This window comes from Panthera uncia (assembly GCF_023721935.1).
Source record: "Panthera uncia isolate 11264 chromosome C1 unlocalized genomic scaffold, Puncia_PCG_1.0 HiC_scaffold_3, whole genome shotgun sequence".
Lineage (NCBI taxonomy): Eukaryota > Metazoa > Chordata > Mammalia > Carnivora > Felidae > Panthera > Panthera uncia.
This window is the reverse complement of record NW_026057584.1, coordinates 65842004-65865097: the sequence shown is the minus strand read 5'-3', so window position 1 is coordinate 65865097 and position 23094 is coordinate 65842004. Positions and strand designations below refer to the sequence as shown.

The following is a 23094-nucleotide window of genomic DNA, read 5'->3' as shown; positions in this document are numbered from 1 at the left end:
TAGATCACAGAAGACAATATAGCCATGTTGTAACCAATGCACCCTTATGCTTCAAGACGACAGGATGAAAACAGGTGGAAACAGTTTGCTTGGGTTTAATGTGTCTTCTACCTTTTCCTCAGGTGACTTCCTGTTACCTACCTCTTTTTCAATCAATCTGAATGCTACAGAGTGTCATAAATATACCCCATGCTTGTCTGCCTCCTTGCCTTTGTTCATACTTTCCCCTTCCCCTAGAATGTATGTATTGTCTGTCTCTGCCTGTGAAAATGCAATTTATCATGGTTCCTCTTAAATCACACCTCTCCACAAAAGGGCCTCCCCACTTTCCTTATACTGCTTCCTACACCACTTTTACCTGTAACTCTAGGACAGAATGTAATAGATTTTGGTTTGCACACAGGCAGTATGCTTTGCCTTATCATCCCTAGATTATGATAAACTCGATAAAAGAGAATATACACTTTTGTGATTCCCATTTTGCCTAGCACCCACTGGCTGCTTAGTGAATATTCATTTTATTAATACATGCAGCTTATGAGTTAAAAGAAAAAAATGCCAGATAAAACTCACTGCTGAAACATCAGTTCATGCATCAGTCTTAGGCTGGAATGGTCAGTGAACAGATTTGAGGGTAGTATATTACTAATCACACATATATGAATGGTAAAAACAATGCAGTCTCACCAACACAAAAAACTGGCACAGTACTGCTAAGAAACAGCCGTGATGTCGCTCACTGATTTTGGTGTTCTCTCAAACCTCATGATTTAAACTCTCTCCCCTACTTCTGCTCTCCATTCATCAGCCGCTGTCGTCCATCTGCTGCCACACGGCCCACCCCTGAGAGGGTCACGTCATGGTCAGCAGAAGGGTGCTGCTCTAGAATGTTACTGCTGCTGATACTACCTTGCTGTTAAGTTCCAAGGGTGGCTTACAGGGGTGATAAAGTGCCATCTAGGATGCTTGTGCACAAATGGCAACAGGAGCTATAGGTTCCCCAAAGCTCTCCTGGGTCATGGGAGGCAAGAGGAAGGGGCCACTGCAGGAGGGTTTTGGTGGCTTACTGCTACTACTGTGATCTCTGAACCGCAAGAAAACACAGCAAAGTTCTGTATGTCCTCTGAGAGACATAAATTATGAATTTTTGGTGGCCTACAACACTGTTGAATGGAAGGAACATGAAATCCAATGAGTATGCTTAGAACTAGCGATCACCCACTGCTGATGAGTGGGGTCCCTAGAATTCCTTCCTTAGTATCAAGCAATTGAAGAAATACAGCACTGTGTGAGAGAAGGCAAAACCAAGAACCCAGAGTGAGAAGGTGGATCTGAGTGAGGTGAAAAGAGAAGAAAATCTCTGATCTAATTATTATTTGCTCTAATTATTATTACTGTTGTTACTATTATTATTTTTGCAGGGGCAAACAACACCATTATTCTCACGACTGAATTATAAGCGGTCAGTACTGACCTCATTTAGCCTTAGATTTGGAAACATTTCAAGTTTGCACAAGTGAAAAGGTGAGCTATCAAGGCAAACAGGTATTTATTTTCACTTAGCAAGTTAAGTGAAACAACACAGAAACTTTCCAGAAGACAAAGCCATTCCTTTGAGTTAATTTATGCCCTTTTGAAGAAGAATTTCCTTTTCTTAGAATTTACCATTCTAATAGGAATAAATATAAATACATATATAAAGAAATACAAATAAATACAAATATAAATAAATAAATATAAACAACATATCAAAATAGTAACAAAACTGTTTCTTCTGGAAACAGAGGTATATATATATTGCGTAGAATTATGCCGAACTACAGAGGCAATTTGTACTTGTAATTAAGTCAATCTTCAGAAAGTAAACAACTATTTCTATACCACCAAGAAAGATAATATAAAGCTGAAAAAGAAAATCTAACCTCAGATGTTGCTATTTCAGTGAAGGTATTCAATGCTTGTTCAACATTAGACTTCTGCTTGGTAGCGACTAGGCAATAGTTTTCCATTATGCGAAGCTGTACATGACCCTGAATGGTCTGAGGTTTTAGTTCTTTAAGGAGTTTTTCTGCTGTTCTCACTGCTAATTGCACAGACTCTTGCTTCTCAGTTGAATTCCTATATACAATTAAAAATAAATCTGTCTGTTACTCATGAAGTAAAAAATTCACTGATTTTGGAATGAGCCCTAGGGTACACTGGCTTCTTTGCTGTCACTTAATGTAACCCTTTTGTGGAATGTCACTCATTCTCTTCTAATACAAAGTGAACCACGGTTACAATGCATTAGATTTAAACAATTAATACAGCTTTAATGAAACACCATTAAACATTTATTCACTTTAGACTGAAGACAAAAATTGGACAATATCTGTATGTGGTAAGTGTGTTCATTTCCACTAATATAAAACTAGAATTCGGGAGAAGTAGAATCATTCAATTATCAAGTGGTACATATACTCAGAAAATGAAAGGAAAGAAAGGAGGGAGTAAAAAGTAACTAACTTTGCTGAAGCACCTACTATGTGCCAAGTACTGCAATATTTTTACCTGTCTATCGGTCTCTCAGAAAAGAAACTATGTATCTGTCAAAGGCTGTAAATGTCAAGTGTAAAAACAATGTGGATATGTGACATCAATTTTCTTATTTAAAAAAAAATATATAAATCAATTAATAAAAGGAAATTAAATTCTCAAAGCCCATTCAGTAAACCATTGGTTTTTTTTACCTCAGGCTTCAGGCTTTACCTTCTCTAGAACATTTCACATTGTTGAATACCTTCTTCAAAGTTTCCCTCCTTTGCCTTCTGTAACATTATGGTTTTGGGTCTCTTGCTACCATGCTGAGTGTCCTTTTCTGACTTCCCTTCCTCCTCCAATCCCCTTAAACATTAGCCCGAAGTTTAGTTTTCAAACTTATGTTACTGCATTCTATTTGCAAAGAGACCATTCATTGAGCTCCAACTGTCTACTCTGATCACACATCCCCCACACCTGTATCTCCAGCTGGGACCTCCCTTCCGAGTTCTAGTTTTATATTTTCAACTATTTGCTAAATATTTCCATGAGGACAGCCTATAGTTGCATAACAGTATGTTACCTAAACCTTTATAAACAAACAGAAACATGCCTCTCCTTTGCTCTAAAACTTTTAATGGTCTCTATAACCCAAGCCTCCAAATCTGTCATTAAAACCTCTCAGCAGTCTGTTCTCACTTTCTCTCACACCCCTGTGCATCTTCCCCTGACTGCTTTGCACTGCTAGGATTTCTATGAATTCTTGTAACACTTACTATCCATTTCACCCATTTCTGTTTTGTCAAAGATCCAATGGTTTCAGATATTGTCTTGCCTCCTAAGTAAATTACATGCTCCTGAAGGCAGAAACTACCTTATGTACCTTACGCATTTACATCCTTATATATCCCCTACAATGCCTTGCCCATTTCTGAGAACAAGCAACTAACACAGGTTGATAGCAACAGCACTATTTATCAGCAGTGCACCACGGTGGCTATTAGCAGGAACTTTGAGGTCATGTAGAACTCAGTCCACATCTTGCCCCCACCATTTACTATCACATTAGATAGGTTAACTCTGAGCTTAGTTCACAACACTGTTGCAGGGAGTAAATAAGACAATGCACATAAAGTATATAGTATAGCACAGGGTATGGCAGAGAACTACCATATGCTAAGGAGTTACTGTTACTGTGTGGACAGCTTTTGCTAAAGTAATCAAATTCTACAATTTATGCTGTTTCAACAAGTAATTAGGGAAATGTCTTTGTAGCATGCTTATTCTGATTTAGGAAGCCTCTTAAAAGCATTTCATGCTTGTTTCAGAGAATGGCTATTCTAGCTATGATTTTTTTTCACCTGCCTTTTCATTAGTGCTCTCCTAGAGTTTAGCCCTCTTTTAGAAGGTATCCTTGCTTGTTATCCCTAGTAACTGTTTCCAGAAAAGGGATAATTTGTCAAATGATAACTCACCCTAGGTCTCCATCCAGATTTTCAAATACTTCACCTCCAACAGTTTCATTATCTGGATTCAGACAGATTTCTATCATATTATAAAGGGCATTTTGGCCCCAGTCACTGTCTTTCCGAGCTTTATTAAAGTGTCGAAGGGCATCATTTGGTTCTCCAGTATACCTTGTTAGATATTAAAAAAAAAAATCACTTATTTCAATTGTCAACTACAAACTTTAAGTCATTTATAATATCTTTGGTAAAGATTTGGTTAAAATTATTAACATGTTTTTTTAAAGTTTTTAATTTGAGAGAGAGAGAGAGAGAGCACAAATGGGGGAGAGGGGCAGAAGAAGGGAAGGAGGGAGGGAGAGATGCAGGGAGGGAGGGGGAGGGGGAGGGAGAGAGAGAGAGAGAGAGAGAGAGAGAATGAATCCTAAGCAGGCTCGTGCTCAGCCCAGAGTCCGACTTGGGGCTGGATCCCATGACCCTGGGATCATGACCTGAGCCGAAATCAAGAATTGGATGCTCGACCCACTGAGCCACCCAAGTGCTCCATAAAATGTAGATCTATCTTAAGACAAAGGAAAGTTTATTCTACTTCATTCACAATGAGAAAGAAAAAAACTATTATGTAGGATTTATTCACCAACAGATTTACCAAAGATATAGTCCTTTACAGTATTGAAATCCCGGCTCCAATTTTGCTCTGCAGTTACGTTTTTCAGCCATTAAGAAAAATCTTGGAACATCCTCAAGTTTTCCACATCTTCTCAGGAAATCAATTAAACGAGATAATGTCATGTAATTATCTAGAAACAAAGAATATTTCAAATATAGACAACATTTTATATCTCTTGTTTTTGTGGTTATAATCCTGCTTCATTAAAGTACAGTTTACTTTAAGTGATGTAGAATTTAAATACAAGCAAAAGGAATGCTTTAGGTATTATAAACCCTTAAAAAGACTGTATGAGTAATTGGATAAAGGTTTGGTTGGTCTGGGCAGTGGGAGAAGGTTCTATACAAGCCAATGTATAAAAATGTACATTTGTTATAACTTAATTTTCAACTGTTCCTGGGACCAAAACCTAGAAACAGTCTCTGCATTGATCATCTAAACTGTAACTGTAGAATTCAGGAGGGTTGATGTGATTACACAGGGTTAAGACTACCTCTGACCTCCTTTCTCCTCTACCCTTAGCTAGGAACAGGGTGAGAACAGTACTTTTTGATGATAATGTTTGGGGTGGGCAATTAGAAATTTTACTCCAGACTTTTCTTAGTATGTATATGTGACTAATGTACTAGACACTAGCTTACCATAATACAACTGTAACAAATCAGTCCTAGTATTTTAATCCTAATTTGCCTTCTCCTAAGAAAAAATAATTAATTTAGTTCTTTGGTATCAGGTATAATTTACTGGCAGGTTCCTAGAAAGCCTTCTCCCAATTCTATCTAGTTCTTTTATATCATTAAAATACTGTTTTGAGAAAAATTTAATAAATATTTTTCAGATTGTAAAAATAACGCATGGACATTTTAGAAAATTTGGAAAAGTGTAAAGAAGAAAAAGAAATCACTCATATTCCCACCAGCTAGAGATGACCACATTTTTGTACTTCTCCTTTCATATATTTGTGAGTGAAAATCATTCTATCAGTATTTATGTATCTACTTTTATTCTATCAATATTTAGTATACATAAAATTAATATGCAATATTAATATACAATATTAATATATACAAAATTGAAGTCACACTTGGGGTTTTAATTTTGGTTCAGCATTATACAATAAACATTTCCCAACTCATTAAATAGTCTTCAAAAACATGATTTAAATAGCTGCATAATAGTCTATTATATCAATGGCTCATATTTTATTTCTCTATAGTTGTGCTTTTTAGATGTTTGGACTCTCAAGTTTCAGTGAGCACAGGACTCATAGTAGGGGATTTGTGAAAATCATTGTATAAGCTATGCTGATCTTTTCTGTTGAGTGAATTAGAATTAAAACACACAAACAAAAACTTTTTAAGAAATTTTTCCTTGATTTTATGTTCTAAGGAGAGAAAATATATGATCCAGCAAGTCCACTTCTGGGTATATATTCCAAAGAATGGAAAGCAGGGAATCAAGTAAATATGCGTGCACCTGTGTTTATAGCAGCATTACTCACAATAGCCGAAAGTGAAAACAACCTAATGTTCATCATCAGATGAATGGACAAATAAAGTGTGGTATATACACACAATGGAGTATTACTCAGCATTAAAAAGGAAGGAAATCCTGACATATGCTACAGCATGGATGAACATTGAAAGCATTATACTAAATGAAATAAGCCAGGTACAAAAGGGCAAATATCGTATGATTCCACTTATATAAGGTATCTACCTACAGTAGTCAAATTCATAGAGAGGTAGAATGGGAGTTGCCAAGAGATGGGGGAGGGGAGCATGGGGCGTTAGCGTTTAGTGGGTACAGAATTTTAGTTTAGAATGATGGAAAAGTTCTGAAGATGAAAAATGGCGATGAGTACAAAATAATTTGAATGTACTAAATGTCAGCGAACTGTACACTCAAAAATGGCTAAAATGGCAAATTTTATGTTATATACTTTTTGTTATGTTACCACAATAAACAATACTTAAAAAAAAAAAAAAACTTCTGTAGGCTTGGTTTCTACTCTATTACATGATGTTAACGTAATCCAGGTTGACAACATCATCATTTGCCTTCCTTTACCTAATATCTTGAGATTTTGTTCTTCCTGTTTTTTGGCATCACTAAAATACAGAGCATGGTTTCAGAGAAAGAGGATTCAACTAGTGGTCTTTGTCTTTTTCAAACAAATTACTCAAATTCTCCGAGTCAAGGATTACCTATTTTCTTAAAATAGGAATATAATATTGACCCTCAACATGTCATAGAGACCAAATAGAAAAAGGTCATGAAAGAGCTTTAAAAATACAATGGTCATTAGTGGGGAGCCTGGGTGGCTCAGTCAGTTAAGCGTCTGGCTCTTGGTTTTGGCTCAGGTCATGATCTCATGGTTTCGTGGGTCCAATCTCCGCATCGGGCTCTATGCTGACAGGATGGACTCTGCTTGGGACTCTCTGTCTCCCTCTCTCTCTGCCCCTCCCCAGCTTGCACTGTTTCTTTCTCAAAAATAAATAAACTTAAAAAATTAAAAAAAAATTACAATGGTCATTACTAATATTTACAACTCCAAAAGTGTGGATAGAAACTAGGGATATCTACCCACAATAAAGTCACAGGACCTAGAAGCTGTCTTGGATTAGGCAGGATGTGAAGGTGAAAATTTCTGGCCAAAGTTTTTTTGTATGATGTTGCTAATATGTGCGATGCATGATATTGCTAATATTATCTAAAGTCAACATTGGGAGGCCAGTTTCTTAGATAATTATCACTTTCCAATACTACTGAAATGTATTATTAGTTCAAATTATAATTACCACTGATACTGACTTGTCTTTTGGTTAACCATGATACCTGACAAGCAGGCAAATTTCTGTACTTAGGGAATCCATTGAAAACTGAAATGTATTATATATTATGAAAAAACTTAGCCCATACCTATTGAGGGAGAGGGAGAAGATACCAAATGATTATAGTGTGATGCAATGCAGCATGAATAAAAGTGCTATGGAATTACAATGCACAGAATTCCTAACTGCCCGAGGGAGGCGGGAGGTTTCACATGGAATCAGACCTTTGGGCAGCCTGAAGGCTACGAGGAGGATCGTACTAGACATACCAAGACATTCCAAGAGGCATATGGCATGTGCAAAGACAGAGCAGAGCAGCATGGGGAGTGCTGCTAAGTCCAAGGTTACCTGATATTAAAGTGGAGGAAGAGGGGTAAGAAATACAAATCGACCAGTAATTTAGGACTGCCTTATTACCAAAATAATGCTATGATTTTAGACTTTCCCCTGGAGAGCCATCCTAAATTATACGCCAAGCAGCAGTTTTTGATTTACAGAAGTGCTGTGAAGGTGTCAAATGGCAGGAGCTTAGAGACTGGAGGATGAGTGCGGGGGCTGCACTGGTCTGGGTGAGAGGGGATAAAGGCGCTAATTCGAGCAGTAGGCTTAGCAGACGGCAGCCTGGATGTGACAGCTGGCTCTTTAGCAGACAGAACTGATGAACCCTGTTAAGAAGTTAGTGTGAGGGAAGGGACAACCCAAGATGATGTGGAGATTTTAAGAGTTAAGAGATGTAATCTGTCAAGAGAACAGTAATTACCTCTATAGGAAGGATTGTCTACTAGTTAGGTTAAGTCAAATTAGACAGTGCATTTCTGAAGTCAGCTAAAATACAGCATTAATTTAAGGTATAACATGTGTTACTTAGGATGACCTATAATTCATGCAGAGAGTAAGTATATATACTCAGGTGTTAGAATGATTCTGATAGAACAGATCTGTGAATAGAGTCCTATTAGGAATAAAGAATGCAAGATTAAAAACCTAAAATATGACAGAGACCATAACAATTTTAACATTTTGTACTTTTAAATGACTGGGTATTTTAGTCATGCATTGATCCATTCAACCAATAAATATTTATTTTGCACCATCTATGTGCTTGGTGATTCGTCTGATGCTGGGGACGTAAGATGAATATGACGTGATCTCTGCAAACTTGAGGAGACTGTAGTCCCATGGAGAAGACAAATGGATGCATAAATATTTTCAAAAAGATACTAGAAGAGACGAGACAAAGAGGTATGGGTGAGGTCATCCAGGATTAGGGTGACCAATTCATCCCACTTTGTTGAGACTTTCTTTTAGCATTGGAAGTACTGCATTCCAGGAGATCGTCTCATCTCCAGCAAATTGAGGTAGATGGTCCCTCTACTCAGCATCACGTAAGGCATCTTAAAACACAGGTGGTGGCAGTAAGGTACAGGCTTTTGTTTTTGGTAAAGGGTGAGTATATTTTGGATCATGTGTTGGGAAAGACAGAGAAAAAGAATAAGGAAGGCAATGTGCATTATAGGCAAAAGGAAAAAGAAACATGCAAAGATTTGGACATATGGATGTATGTGATTTGGTATTTCCAATGTACAAAGTCTGTACACTGAATTTACAAATAATTTATTTCATATTTGTTTATAAACAGACAGTCCAAAGCTGCCAGTCTACTAAGCCAATTTGACTATTATCTCTTCCAACAAAATGCTGATGCCAAGTTACCTGGCTGAGACCAAATTCACATGACAGATGAGGGCTTCTTCAAATCTTCTGTGTGAGGGCACTAGTGTCATCAATGGCTTAAAAATATTCCAAGGGCAGAGGTTTGTTTTTTTAAAGAAGCCAGGTTTGATTATTCACTCAGAGGGAAGTGCTACAATATGAGAACAGCTTAAGACAGAATGAAAATAGTATGTGTGTCCCTTAAACTGGCAGTTCATAGAAGGAGAAAAGGACAAGCAGAGTCTAGAACCGAGACAGAAATGGCATGACAGAAATAACTTAGGCTTGAAGAAAGTAAGAGTAAGCTTTGGACAACTGAGGTGGGAAGATGTACTCAGAGTGAGTAGAAGAGGTAAGATGTTAATATAATTAACTGCACTCTTTTATTTTTTTAATGTTTATTTATTATTTTTGAGAGAGAGATAGAGAGTGGGGTGGGAGGAAGAGAGAGATGAAGACAGAAGATCTGTAGGGGGCTCTGTGCTGTTGCCAGAGAGCCTGATGCGGGGTTTGAACTCCCGAACTGTGAGAGAGATCATGACCTGAGCTTAACCGACTGAGCCACCCAGGCACCTGGATTAACTGCACTCTTTTAAATAACACCTGGGTAGAAGCTGGGACAGACTGGGGAAAGAAACAACAACAGAGCATGAGGCAATCCAAAGGTGGGAGAACATTTAAAAAGATAATAAAAATAGTAGAAATAAAATAAAATGTTATCACTATAAAGACAGAAAGGACTTATTTTCTTTCAACCTTTACTCTAACGAGGGGTATTTTGTTTGTAAGTAGAAAGTGTTGTTCTCAAATTCAAACTTTTTAAAAGTAGAAGCATTAGTAACTACAATAGTAGAGTATGTAAAGTTCTTTGAGTTGCCCTACTTGAAAGAGACAGCTGCCCAAACCAGGCAGTTGTGGTTGCCTGTGGTGGCATCCCGCCATGAAGGCATTAGGGTTTACAAGAACTGAGTGACACCTCTAGGAGTCCTCTGAGATTTCAAACTCTTTTTGGTAAAAACGTAAGTAACACACATTACTGTTTCCACCTTCCTTTCCTGTTTTCCTTTTCCTCCCCCCCTTCCCTCTCCCTTGTTCCCTTTGCTCCTCCCACTCTTTTTCTATCCAATATTTACTGAGCACCAAGTTGGCCAGATACTGTTCTAAATCCTGGAAACAAAGCAACAAAGTTCCTGGCCACTTGATGCTTACATTCCATTATTTAGGGTGATATAAAAAAACCAAACACAAGATAGAAAGAGAGCAGTAAGAGGTGTCATTGATACAGGATGGCTGCAGAAGGGTGCTCTCAGGATGTGGCCATGCTGGAGCCAAGTCCTGAAGGCGTGAAGTAGCCGCCACCAGAATATTCCAGGAAGAGGGAAGAGCAATTTAGAAGTGTCAGGGCACTAAGCTGCGAGGACTGTTGCCTACCTAATGTCTACCATCACTTTCTTCCTTACTATCAGAATTCTGATTTTATCCTACATGGCACTGGGTTCAACTAAAAGATGACCTTTCCCACCATCTTTTGCAGCCATGCAGGTGCTTCCAGAAGGGAATTTTTTTACAGAAAAAAAAAAAAAAAAGATGGTTCACTAGGGAGGTAATCCCTTTTAGCCACCTCCACCCCAACCTTCCCCATCTGGGCCCTGGAACGTTGATGCTAGAGCTGCAGTCATCCTGGACCATGAGGTGATACTCAGAGTGGAAGTCAGGCTGATGAGGGCAGGAGAAAAAGGCAGAGGACTCAGGTGTCCTGATGATACTGTGGGTCCTCCATGCCACTCTCCGCATAACCGACTTCTACATTTCTTTTACGTAAGAGGAAAATAAAGAGCCATAATCATTCAGGCCACTGGAACTTTGAGAGGGACAGTCTCTGCTACTTTCAGCTGAAAGCATTACTCGACTGTCTGGAGGCAAGGAACAGAAACGGGTGAGTTTGAGAACAGAGCATTAACTATCTACGTGAGAGACGCTGATGCCTGAGACCAGGTGGCAGCAGCACAGGAAGTAAAAGGTGATGGGATTCCAGATATGCCCTGAAGGTAGAGCACACGGGGATATGCTGACAGACGGGATGTGGTAGAGAGAAAGATGAGCCGAAGGTAACTGTAAGGTTTGGGGCCTAAGTGGGTAAATGGTGATGCTATTTACTGAGGTGAGAAATGGAGGAGTAGATTTGGAGGGACAGAGGGAGAGATCCATTGTTCTACAGAAACATGTCAAGCTGGAGACCCCCCAGGACAGCAGAGTGGGAATGGGTCAGGACTGGAGGAACATGCTTGCAAGACACCAGCATACACGTAGGACATAAAGCCATGGGCTTGGATGAAGTCACCCAGTGGGCTGACTATATTAAAAAAAAAAAAAAAAGTTTGAGAGCCCAGGTCTAGAACATTCTGATGTTTACAGGTCATAAAGAGAAAAGAGATCTAACAAAGATGTAGACAACAAAAAAAGAAAAACCAGGGAAGCCCAGTGCCCCAGCAGGCAAGTGAAGAAAGTCCTTCACGAGGGAGGGAAGGAGCTGTGCTGAGCGTAAGGACAGGCCACGGAAGCAGACAATGAGATATGAACGCAGCCTCTGGCAGCTTGGAGGTGGCCGCCTGTCCTGCAGAAACAGCCTCCCTGGACTGCAGGAGCGGAGCAGACGATGTGGAGACAGCACAGATGGAAACCGTTTAGAGGAGACGTTCTATCCGGGAAAAGCGAAGAATGGAGCATTAATTGGCAGGAAGAGTAACTGGACAGTTAAGAATTGGTTTTTAGTTAATATATTTAGCAAGGGGCTATCACGCCATACTTGTGCGTGGGCTTGGGAAAAAACGGTGGTGCAGGAGAGACAGATGTGCCTGAAGAAAGCCCTCCGGGAGGACAGGGGTGGCATCCCGAGCCCGCAGGGAGACACTGGCTGTGGGAAGGATGGCAGATCCGGGGAGGACAACGGCTGCGAGAAGGCAGACTTGATGAAAGGCGAATGGAGTTCTTCCAGTTGCTCGTATTTTCCTACTCAAGTGGGCGGCAACATTTTTAGTTGAGGACAAGGAAGGGGGATGAGGGGGCTAGACGTTTGAAGGGGGGAGGAGAAGGTATAAAAAGCAGCTGGAATGAGTGAATTCATTAGAGAAATACAGCAGGATTGCCAGGCAGCGTCTGAGGGCCCACTGGGGGTCTGTGGTCATAATTTAAAGTGAGGCCAGTCAAAGGTGCTGCATTTTCCTTACAGACATTTCTGCTACTCAAAGGCAGGTGTGGAATAGAGAGTTGGATTTGACTGAGGTTTTCATAACAGTCAAAAAGAAGAGAAAGGAAGTTGACTGCATTAGTAAAAACATAATTAATGGATATTTACCTGGTTTGCGTTCTAAAAGCTGCTGTAAATGAAACACTGCTTGTTCATAGTCCTGTTTCCTGAACATGAGATCTGCCATCATCTATAAAGGTAAAAGTTGGTTCTAAAAATATTGCCATATATTTTACAAAGCATACCTTTCCTGTCAAGATTTAGGGCTATGAAAACACCTATGAAAAACATGAAGAGGGCAAAGTTTTACAAAAAGGAGCCATTTAAAATTCAAGTATATCGAGGAGCCTGGGTAGCTCAGTTGGTTGAGCATCTGACTTCGGCCCAGGTCATGATCTCACTGTTAGTGAGTTTGAGCCCCACGCCGGGCTCTGTGCTGACAGCTCAAAGCCTGGAGCCTGCTTTGATTCGGTGTCTCCCTCTCTCTGCCCCTCCCCCATTCACGTTCTTGTCTCTCTCTCTCTCTCTCTCTCTCTCTCTCTCAAATTAAATAAACATTAAAAAAATAAATAAAATTCGAGACTCAAGATATGAATTACACTAATTCATATCACTGTAACAGAAGATAATTAAGGATGTGAAACAGATCACTCTGTTCACAAAACTTTATTTTTAGCAGAAAATATGTTTCAAGTGGCTATTTTAAAAACAGAAATTTGAAGGGAATTGCACACTCTATGTGCCGTGACAGAAAAGATGCCTCCCTGGATTTGGCTAAAAGGACGAGAAGATTTAAAAAAAACCCAAATACTCTTAAACCCTAAATATTCCAAAGCAATTTAAAATACACAAGATCTACTGAGCTTTTCTTATTGTGTTTTAAAAGGGATGCTTTTTATACTTCTTTTTTGTTATAATAATAATTTTCAGTGAACCTCACATACTATCATCTACCTAGCCGTTGGGAAATGAACTCGTATCTCAACCCAGGTAAAAATGAGAAAGCAAAGCACACCATCTTAGAATAATACATCAAGGCTTCTCTCTGTAACTACAAAAGTCCCATGGAAACTTTTTAATTAGTCCTGCATGTCTGGTAAGTACTTAAAAGTCAGTCATTAGCCAATGATAGCTTTGTCACATCAACTCTTCCTGATCATGTATCCTCTTCGGCATAAAGACAAATTAACTAGACCCCAAAGGGAAAGTAAAGGCCTGACCTAGGTTTGCCATTCTTATAAAACAAAAAGATTCTTGGTCTTTATTGGTAAAATATGCTAATAATGTTAAAAATACTGTTTCTTCCAAAAGTCAACATGAGCCAGGCCTCTCATCTAGTATTAGTTTTACGGGGTAAAATTTGAAACTTCCACATGGAATATAAAACACAACTGCCTTTCCAGCACTGAAGTCCTTTGCACTGACCATGGTGGCAGCTTCATTGTCCTGGTCACTCTGGAGAAGCAGCGCACAGTGCCGCAGGCAGGCATCAGGGTCGTCCTGTGCCAGGTACAATCGAGCCAGCTCCAACAGGATCTGTAGAGAAAAAGCGCAAGATTAGTCAGAAACTGTTTGGATTAAAAAGTGCATATGGAAAATGTCTGGACACAGATTACACTTCAGTTGACCAAAAATGATTGCAATAAAAATGCCAAGCATGATCGGCAGGAAAACTATACACATACCCGCCTCTATTTTCTCTTATACTGGAAGAAAGGGGGAAAACAGGTAGTAACTCACTTGAAAGGTATACAGACACAAAGCACTGTGAAAAGAACACTTGTCTTAAATCAGAGAGAGATTAGATTCTAGTCCAGGCTTCTCCACGATGGGGCCAGGTCCCTGTTATCCCTCTAAACCTGTTTTCTCATTTGAAAAATAAAACGCTTTTAGCAGATAATTTCCAAAGTATGCTTCAGATTTGAAAACATGATTCTAACTCCTTTAACCACCACTATACAAGGTACCTATTGGCTATGCCTTAAGGGTTATTTTTGCCTTACATCTGAAAGAGTTGTATTCATTTTACAATGTTCAATTCAAAACCATAAATTTTGGGGCATCTGGGTGGCTCAGTTGGTTAAGCAGCTCAGGTCATGATCTCGCAGCTCAAGTGTTCGAGCCCTGCCTCGGGCTCTGTGCTGACAGCTCAGAGCCTGGAGCCTGCTTCAGGTTCTGTGTCTCCCTCTCTCTGCCCCTTCCCAACTCACACTCTGTCTCTCTCTCTAAAAAAAATAAACATTGAAAAAAAAAATAAAACCTTAAATTCTAAAATATAGTTGTCTTTTCTCCTGCATCATGAAATAAATTCATCAGAGAAAGACAAATACTATATGATTTCACTCATGTGTGAAATTTAAGAAACAAAACAAATAAGCAAAGGGGAAAAAAAAAAAAAAAGAAGAGAGATAGAGGCAAACCAAGAAACAGACTCTTCACTGTAGAAAACACACTGATGGTGACCAGAGGGGAGGTGGGTGGGGGTATGGATGGGGATGAAGGAGGGTACTTGTGATGAACACTAGGTGTTGTATGAATTGCTGAATCACTATATTGTACACCTGAAACTATTATTATGCTGTATGTTAACTAACTGGGATTTAAGTTAAAAAAAGAAAAAGAAAAAAAGAAGTATTTAGCCATATATTAATTTTTTTAAATTAATCATCTATCTAGATTTGAGAGAGGAACAGCATTTTAATTTACATAACCAGACACGTATAGAAGTTTTCTTTACCAGTATTATCCTTACAGTTATTCTCATGCTGTGCCACTTTAGGTAAGAGATTCAATCTAGTCACTTTTCTGCATATCCAGCACCAAATAGCAATTGAAATACAGAGGTGTTCAATAGCAGTTTAGTAAACTGAACTGAATCATGAAGATCGAGATATTCGAGACTGAGAAATTGTTTCAGAGTGATTATTAAAACATAGATTAATATCAAAAAAACCAAAGAGCTTACTGATTTATTTTATGTTACTTCTTCCACGATAAGTTTTAGACTCTGACATTATTACATAAGGCATTTTGAAGAATTTCTAGAAATAATATTAATTTTTTAGCTTGTATTTTTATTACATTTATTTTTTTTACAAACAAGCTGGGAAGAATTTTACATCTGGGGCAATTAGATGACATCTGGAATAAAAGGCGGTGAAAATTTTATAAAGGTTCTGACCTTATTATCTGTTTCACAATGAACAAGAGCCTCTCTATAAAACTTAATTGCTTTTTCATAGTCTCGCTGAGCAACAGAATGTTTGGCAATCCCTGCACAAATTTCAGCTGCTAAATGCTTCTGTGCAGAAGCTGCGTCTGGCTGTTCCATCTGAACACGTTTTAGTATCCGAGATTGTAATTCTCGAGCCTAGAAGAAAATAAGGATAAAAAGGAATTTTAAAAAAGAAATGGAAAATAAGTTAAACAATTATCAATAACTCACACACGGCATACATTTACAGAAGATATATTTAAGCATTATTGGCCTTAAATCTAACAAAGCTTGATCCAAAGAAAATGTCTTAATTGAGGTCTTAAACATGTGCTTGTTTGCAAATGAGCCAGCATGCACATATCTTTCCAAACAAAGTATAATAAAATTACTGAGTCTTTTCCCACTGTTATAAGGATATGTACAGAAGGCTCACTAAGGAGGAAATGCAGGCATGAAACAAATATATGAAAAATAGTCTAGATGCTGCAATTAAATACGTGGAAATATAAAATGTTTATTAAATTAATAAAGTAGTATCTAAAAATTATTAAATCAAATATTGGAAGGTTTCAGGCAGTAAGTACATCCATATATCGGTGATGACAAACGAATGAGTCCAAACATTCTTGGAGAGCATCCTAGCAAAACATGCTAACTCGATAAAACGAATCAAACTACTGAACTTAGTTGTTCCACTTTTGGGAAGGTATTATGGATGTTACTTAGAAGAAAAAAAGGAAACATGTTATCTGTTAAAAAGAAAAAAAAAACAATCTCTGTTATTTGTTGTAAAAACAAAAAAAGAAACAACAAAAAATAAGAAATCTGAAAGCAACTCAAATGTCTAATGATGGGGAAATGACCAACGAACTGATGGTGTATATTTATAAGGTCCAACACTATACACAGATACCCAGAAAGGAGGTAGGGGCCTCTGTCAAGGTAAGAATGTAGAGCAGGTTGTTAAACTAGAATATCAGCCTTATCACTTACCTACATGTTTGATTTGTGAAACATTGAGACCTTCCTTTTGTAAATGACAGAGAAGTCCTACGTTTTAGGCCTTCACAATATAATTTAACTTTGAGCTATAGATAACCATCCACTAAGGCATTCATGCATTCATTTAACAAAGAGTAAAATGCCCACCATCTGCCACACATTATGCTACACACAGGGAGCCCTTCTGGGGACTCCTGTCAGAATGTTGGTTGACAACTGGTATTTGACGAAGATGGTCTAAAGCAGAGTATTTTTAGAACCGTAGGTCGTAACATTAATTTAAGGTGTCATAATAAGCATTCTTTTGGAAATGAAAGAGGAAAGATTAGAAAACATGGGTATATATAGCATGTGGTAAAGGTTAATATTGTTTCATGAAATTTTTATTTTGCTTATATGAATGTATGCTTAAGTGCAGAGGTATGTGTACATTTGTGTATTTGATGTTTTTTATACATACATATATTGGTGTGCATAGTTTTGCACACATATTCACAAACACACACTCATAGACAAAAAACTCTGAAACAACTGTCTAAATAGAGTGAATGTATCGTTCCATCTGGCAGTACCTTTTATATCTGTTGTGCCAGGTTATTATTAATTCTGCCTTCTTTCTCTCTCAAAAGTATTTTGGCTAGAATGATAAATTCTTTGGTCACCCTAGGTCTAAACGGTACACAATTCATTCTCGAGATAGCCTAAGTTTTATCTCTGCATCAATTAAATTGCTACAAAGTCAGATGAGTGGACCTCATTAGCTTAACTTCTAGATAAACACTTTATTTATCTACTTATTTATTTAGGAGGGAGAAGGAGAGAGAGGGAATCTTAAGGTAGCTCCATTACATGGAGCCTGAGGTGAGGCTTGATCTCACAACCATGAGATCATGATTTGAGCTGAAATCAAAAGTAGGATGCTTAACCAACTGAGCCACCCAAGTGCCCTGCTTTGCATTTTCTTGAAGGCAAATAATCAGGGAAGATTTTTTGAGCAAAAGTTTTTGCATTTCCTATTAAAGTCATTTCATAAAAGAACAGTCAATGATTGTGAGTATATAATGATTAGAAAATATTTTCATACAGAATAAAATTTTCTTGAAGAATTGACACCATTTCCTATGTTTTTTTCTTGGGTTCCAGAAAGATTAAAGCTAAATTTAACTGTCTGTTAAAATAACTATATTAACTTTGATTGTCAATGCATTTACTTTCTTTCCTTATTTTATAATATTCTTGTAAATTCCATAAAACCCTTGGGTAGAATGACATACAAACATCTTATTTCATAGACTTCTTAATTTTCCTTTTATATTTCAATAGCCTTGTTGTATATGTATCTTACTGAAAGCCATATCAAAATAAAACTTACCAATAAAGTCAGAATGTCACATTATATTTTATATGAGGAAGATGGAGCTACATAGACATCAGGGAAAAAGCCACACGAATGTTAAGTGAAAAAAAGCAAAAATAAATATAATCTGTTCGTAGTAATTAAAGCTACACTAAGTTAAAAGTCACAAAATTGTTAGTGTTTTATGACATATAGGTTGTTTGTATTTAATTTATTTAGATTTTATTTTCACAGAAAAAATGGTTAAGATGATAAAAAGTGATTTTTTTCCCGTGTAATTGTTCCTGCAATTAAAGCATTAAAATAATGTATGGTTTTCACGGGGCGCCTGGGTGGCTCAGTTGGTTAAATGTCTGACTTTGGCTCAGGTCATGATTTCACAATTCTTGAGTTTGAGCCCTATGTCGAGTTCTGTGCTGACAGCTCAGAGCCTGGAGCCTGTTTCAGATTCTGTGTCTCCCTCCCTTTCTACCCCTACCCTGCTTGTGCTCTATCTCTCTCTCTCTCTCTCTCTCAAAAATAAATAAACATTTAAAAAAATTTTAAAAAATGTATGGTTTCCTTTCAGTCATTCAACTAAAATTTCAAGCACCTGTCATGGTGGACAGATTTTTACGATGACTCCCATGATCCCCACCTCTTGATGTTCACTTCCTTGTATTAATCACCCCTCTTTGTGGGAGGTGTGGCCTATAACTTACTTGTAGCCAATAGAATATGGCAAATATGATGGAATGTCAATGTCACCCCCATGATTACATTTCATAAGACTCTGTTAGTAGACTTATCCCATGGTGGCTCTGAAGAACTAAGTGACCCTATTAGCTGGCGTACCAGGCAAGGAGCTGATGAACCTCTAGGATCTGCAAGAAGCAAACAGGAACTTGGAGCCCTAAGTCTCACAGCCTTGAGGAAATGAATTCTGCTAACAACCCATTTAAGCTTAGAAGTAGATCCTCCACCTGACAAGTCTCCACATGAGAACCCAGCCCTGGCCACACCTTGACTGTCCTGACACCTTTTAGAGGACCCAGCTAAACCATGCCCAGAATACACACCCACAGAAACTGTGAAAAAATAAACGTGTGTATTGTTTTCATTGACTACAATTTGTGGCGATTTGTTACACAGCATAGTAAACTAATGAAGCAAGCATTTGCTAGGGTCACAAAATATGGAACTACACCTACACTCATGGAAATTTTAATTTTAGCATGAAGACAGATAATAAAATAATTACGGCAAATTATGAGGGTCCTGTTTTATGGCTGGGAAATACCAGTCGCATTGGGATTACATAATAGGAGACCTAACCTAATCTTGGAGATCAAGTGAGACTTGAAGAAATTACTGGTAGTACTCCCATGTGACTTTGGGAGAAGGAAAGGAGATGGGATGGATTACAGGCATTAGGAATGACAGGTGAAGGAAGAAGGTGCGGGATACTATTGTTTGACCAAAGAATTAGAAGGAAAAATGGCTAGAAATACAGAGATAATTTACATCAGGTAAGCTTGTTAAATAATTTGCTTTTTATTCTAGAGGGCAGTTTTTAACATAGGGTAGTTACTACTACATGTTTATAAGCAACAGGATGACAACATCAGGTCTGCCCTTTAGAGCAATTACTCTGGTGTTGTGGAGAACTGGAATGAAACAAGATTGGAAGAGGATGGGGATTAGTTAAGAGGCTCCTGGAGTCTGGGCAAAAGATAATGCTGGACAGGGCTAAAAGGTAACAGAAAGATGACAAGATGAAAAAATGTGGAGTTATTTCAGAAATCTGAAATCTTTAGAAAGTACAATTAATAAGACTTGGGGTTTCCCTAAATGTAGCAGTTCTGCCACGGCCTATAATGTTTAGCAATTATGCAAAAATACTATGACGGGACTACTAAAGTTCCATAAGGTGGAGATTAGGCTCAGTAATGGGTCCTGAATAAATGAACTTAAAATATCAAAAACTTTTGACTATATTTATAAGTTTCTGTTTGAATTATAACTCAGGATTTATCTTTTTGGAGATCAGAAAGCATAGAATGTTAACAATTGGGAAGAATTTTAGGGCTCTTTAAATTTTATTAAGGATGAATAATCTCAGTGCTATAACATATAAACTTAAAATTATTTAAATTTGGCCCACTGGCATTGTCTAGCCATGTATACTGTTTGTTCTCAGTGTTGCTTGATTTATCTGCCCATACAACACAAGGACTCATATAACCAAGGCAGCTGGGACTAATAATACTTACAAAAAAGTAAAATAAGCCAAATTCACTTCTAAAATATTTTAAAAGTCTGAATTTACCAAAATTACATTTTTCTTGTAGCTAATGGTAGCTAACCTAGGGTTAGGTGAAATTCTCTTATCATGTGATAGAAAAATAGGGATAAAACCATACCAATCAAGGATAAGATATTAACACTTTAAAGATTACATATTTTAATGAAATCATAAACTTAGATGGGTATCACAGAAATTTAATGAGTATCATAGAAATCTAATAGTCCAAGATCAATTCATTCATAACTAGAATAAAAAAATTATTGGACATATTGGGCAAATTACTGAAATACAGATTATTTTACACACACACACACACACACACACACACACACACACCACTGTTAGCTAAAGCTCAAAATCAAAACATTTGATAAATTATTTGGAGAATGGAGAATTCTTCTGGGTACATGAAAATTAGGTCAAAAGGTGTCAAGCAGTGTGGTATTCTAGAAAGCATATAGGATTAGTAATGAAGTACTCTATGTTCCACTTCAAGCGCAGCAAAGATGTAGGATAAATCAACTAACAAATCTGACCCGAACGACATATGCTGAACTAAGTGCTCAGTAATGCCAGAAACACATTATTTCAAATCCACACGGAACCTATACCAAAACTGATTATAATGTAGGACACAGAACAAGCTTTAACAAATATCAAAGGATTGAATCATTCAAAGTATGTCTTTGACCACGGTGGAATTAAACTAGAAATCAATATCCAAAAGATAATACTCAAATACAGAGAACTAGTGGTTGCCGGAAGGGAGGGAGTAGTGGAATGGGCAAAATAGGTGAAAGGGATTAAGAGGTATTAAAAAAAAAAAAAGGTAACAAGAAAATCAGAACTGTTTCGAAACTGAATACTACACTTCTAAATAACCCATGGTTAAAGAAGTAATCAAAGGGGAAATGAGGAATATTGTGAACTGAATAATAATAAACTTGTGAGAGGTAGCTAAAGCAATGCTTTGAGAAAAATTTTCACCTTAAATAGTAAGAACAGAACTAAGGCTAACTAATCCATTATCCAACAATAATTCATCAATAAGCTAGGCAAAGATCAGCAAACCAGATCCAAAGAAAGTAGAGGAAACTAATTAATGAGATAAAGGGAAAACATTTAATGAAGCCAGAAAAGGGAAAAATTGGTTCTCTGAAAATATTAATAAACTCCTCGTGTAACTGATCATTAATAGTAGAAGGAAAATAAAATCATCAGTATCGGGGCCATAAAAGAAGATATTTTTATAGCACTTGCAGACATTCAAAAAATAAGATACAATGAACAAATCTTAGTCAATAAATTTGACAATTAATGAAATGAACAAATTACTTAAAAACATAGCCATTCAACCTCACATAAGAAATCTAAAAATGATCAGTCTGAGGGGCACCTAGGGTGCCTCAGTCGGTTAAGTGTCTGACTCTTGATTTTGGCTCAGGTCATGATCTCACGGTTTGTGGGTTCGAGCGCCGTGTAAGACTCTGCACTGGCAGTCTCCCTCTCTGCCCTTTACCCGTGTGCTCTTTTAAAATAAATAAACTTTAAAAAAATGATCAGTCTGAAACCCTCAGTGGAATCCTTTAATAAAAACTTGCCATCAACAAAGCCTTGAGGTAGAAATGGTTTTAATTTTGAATTACTCCAAATATTAAAGAAACAGCAAGTCTTAGAGATCCAATCTCCCTTACGAACATAGATATACAAATTTTAGACAAAGTATTAGTATCTTTAAATCCCAGCAATATCTTTAAAAAAAAAAATCACAACAAAGTGACATTTATTTAAGAAATATAAGGGTGGTTTAACATTTGAAAACCAATTTAATACACACATTAACAAGAAAAAAAGGAAGATTCATGCGACTATCTTGATTAATGCAGAAAGTGCAGTAGATAAAACTTAAGTCATTTATAAAAAAACTAATAGCAAACTAGAAGTTGAAAAATCATCAAAAACCATCAGCTGCCTAGGAATATATCTAAGGAAATGTGTATAAAACCTCTCCTCTGAAAACCTCCAAAATATTAAGGGAAACTAAGGAAGATATAAATAAACAAAAGTAGAAAAAACTGAATTCAAATCCTGCCTATGACCCTGGTCATGTGATTTTATACAAATTATTAAACCAAGCTTCCTTACCTACAAAAGTGGATTAAAAATATTAACTTGCTGTAGTTGTTACAATGATTATCAATAACACATTTAAACAGTACAATCCATTGGCATTTGATCATTATTTCTATTTTGACTTATTTTCTGTGGTAGTTGGGCCAAAATAACTGGTCTTTCTCCTACCCGTGATGTATTCCCTTCTCCCCTCCCCTCCGACACCCCACAAGCACTCACAAGTACATTTACCTGTTGTAATGAAGCTATGGCATCACCAGGTCTTTCCACTTCACTATAAACTTTTGCTAGGAGAACATGAGAACGTCCATCCTCCATGAGAGCTGACAGTTCATTTACTATGAGAGAAGGTATTGGGAACAAATAGTCATTTTTAAATAAACGTTTACATTTTTCTACAAGTTTTGAAACAGGTCTTTACAAAGAATGATTTTGAGAAATAGTGAATAAAGTTGAAAAACTTTCAGTCAGTTAACTGAGGGATGGCCAAATTAAAGAAAGAAAAAAGATTTAGGATAAAAACTAGCTGGAAGAAAAGCTAAGGAACTGGATAATAACAAGGTTTTTCTTAGACTTATATTAAGAGATAACAATGTAACAATACATGTAAGAATTTCAATTTTCATTTTTAACTGTATAAACATTTATGCT

General features: G+C 37.3%; 1 protein-coding gene across 1 annotated transcript in view; it reads right to left on the bottom strand.

Moving 5' to 3' along the window:
- TTC21B (tetratricopeptide repeat domain 21B) overlaps nucleotides 1-23094 on the bottom strand; it is an 82646-nt gene that overhangs the window by 14514 nt on the left and 45038 nt on the right. The window contains exons 19-25 of the mRNA XM_049615553.1: nucleotides 22675-22781; nucleotides 15629-15817; nucleotides 13873-13983; nucleotides 12556-12637; nucleotides 4633-4783; nucleotides 3993-4154; nucleotides 1923-2118 (exon numbers count right to left, since the gene is read on the bottom strand). Coding sequence (XP_049471510.1) covers nucleotides 1923-2118; nucleotides 3993-4154; nucleotides 4633-4783; nucleotides 12556-12637; nucleotides 13873-13983; nucleotides 15629-15817; nucleotides 22675-22781 — 998 coding nt within the window. The remainder of the gene's footprint in view (nucleotides 1-1922; nucleotides 2119-3992; nucleotides 4155-4632; nucleotides 4784-12555; nucleotides 12638-13872; nucleotides 13984-15628; nucleotides 15818-22674; nucleotides 22782-23094) is intronic.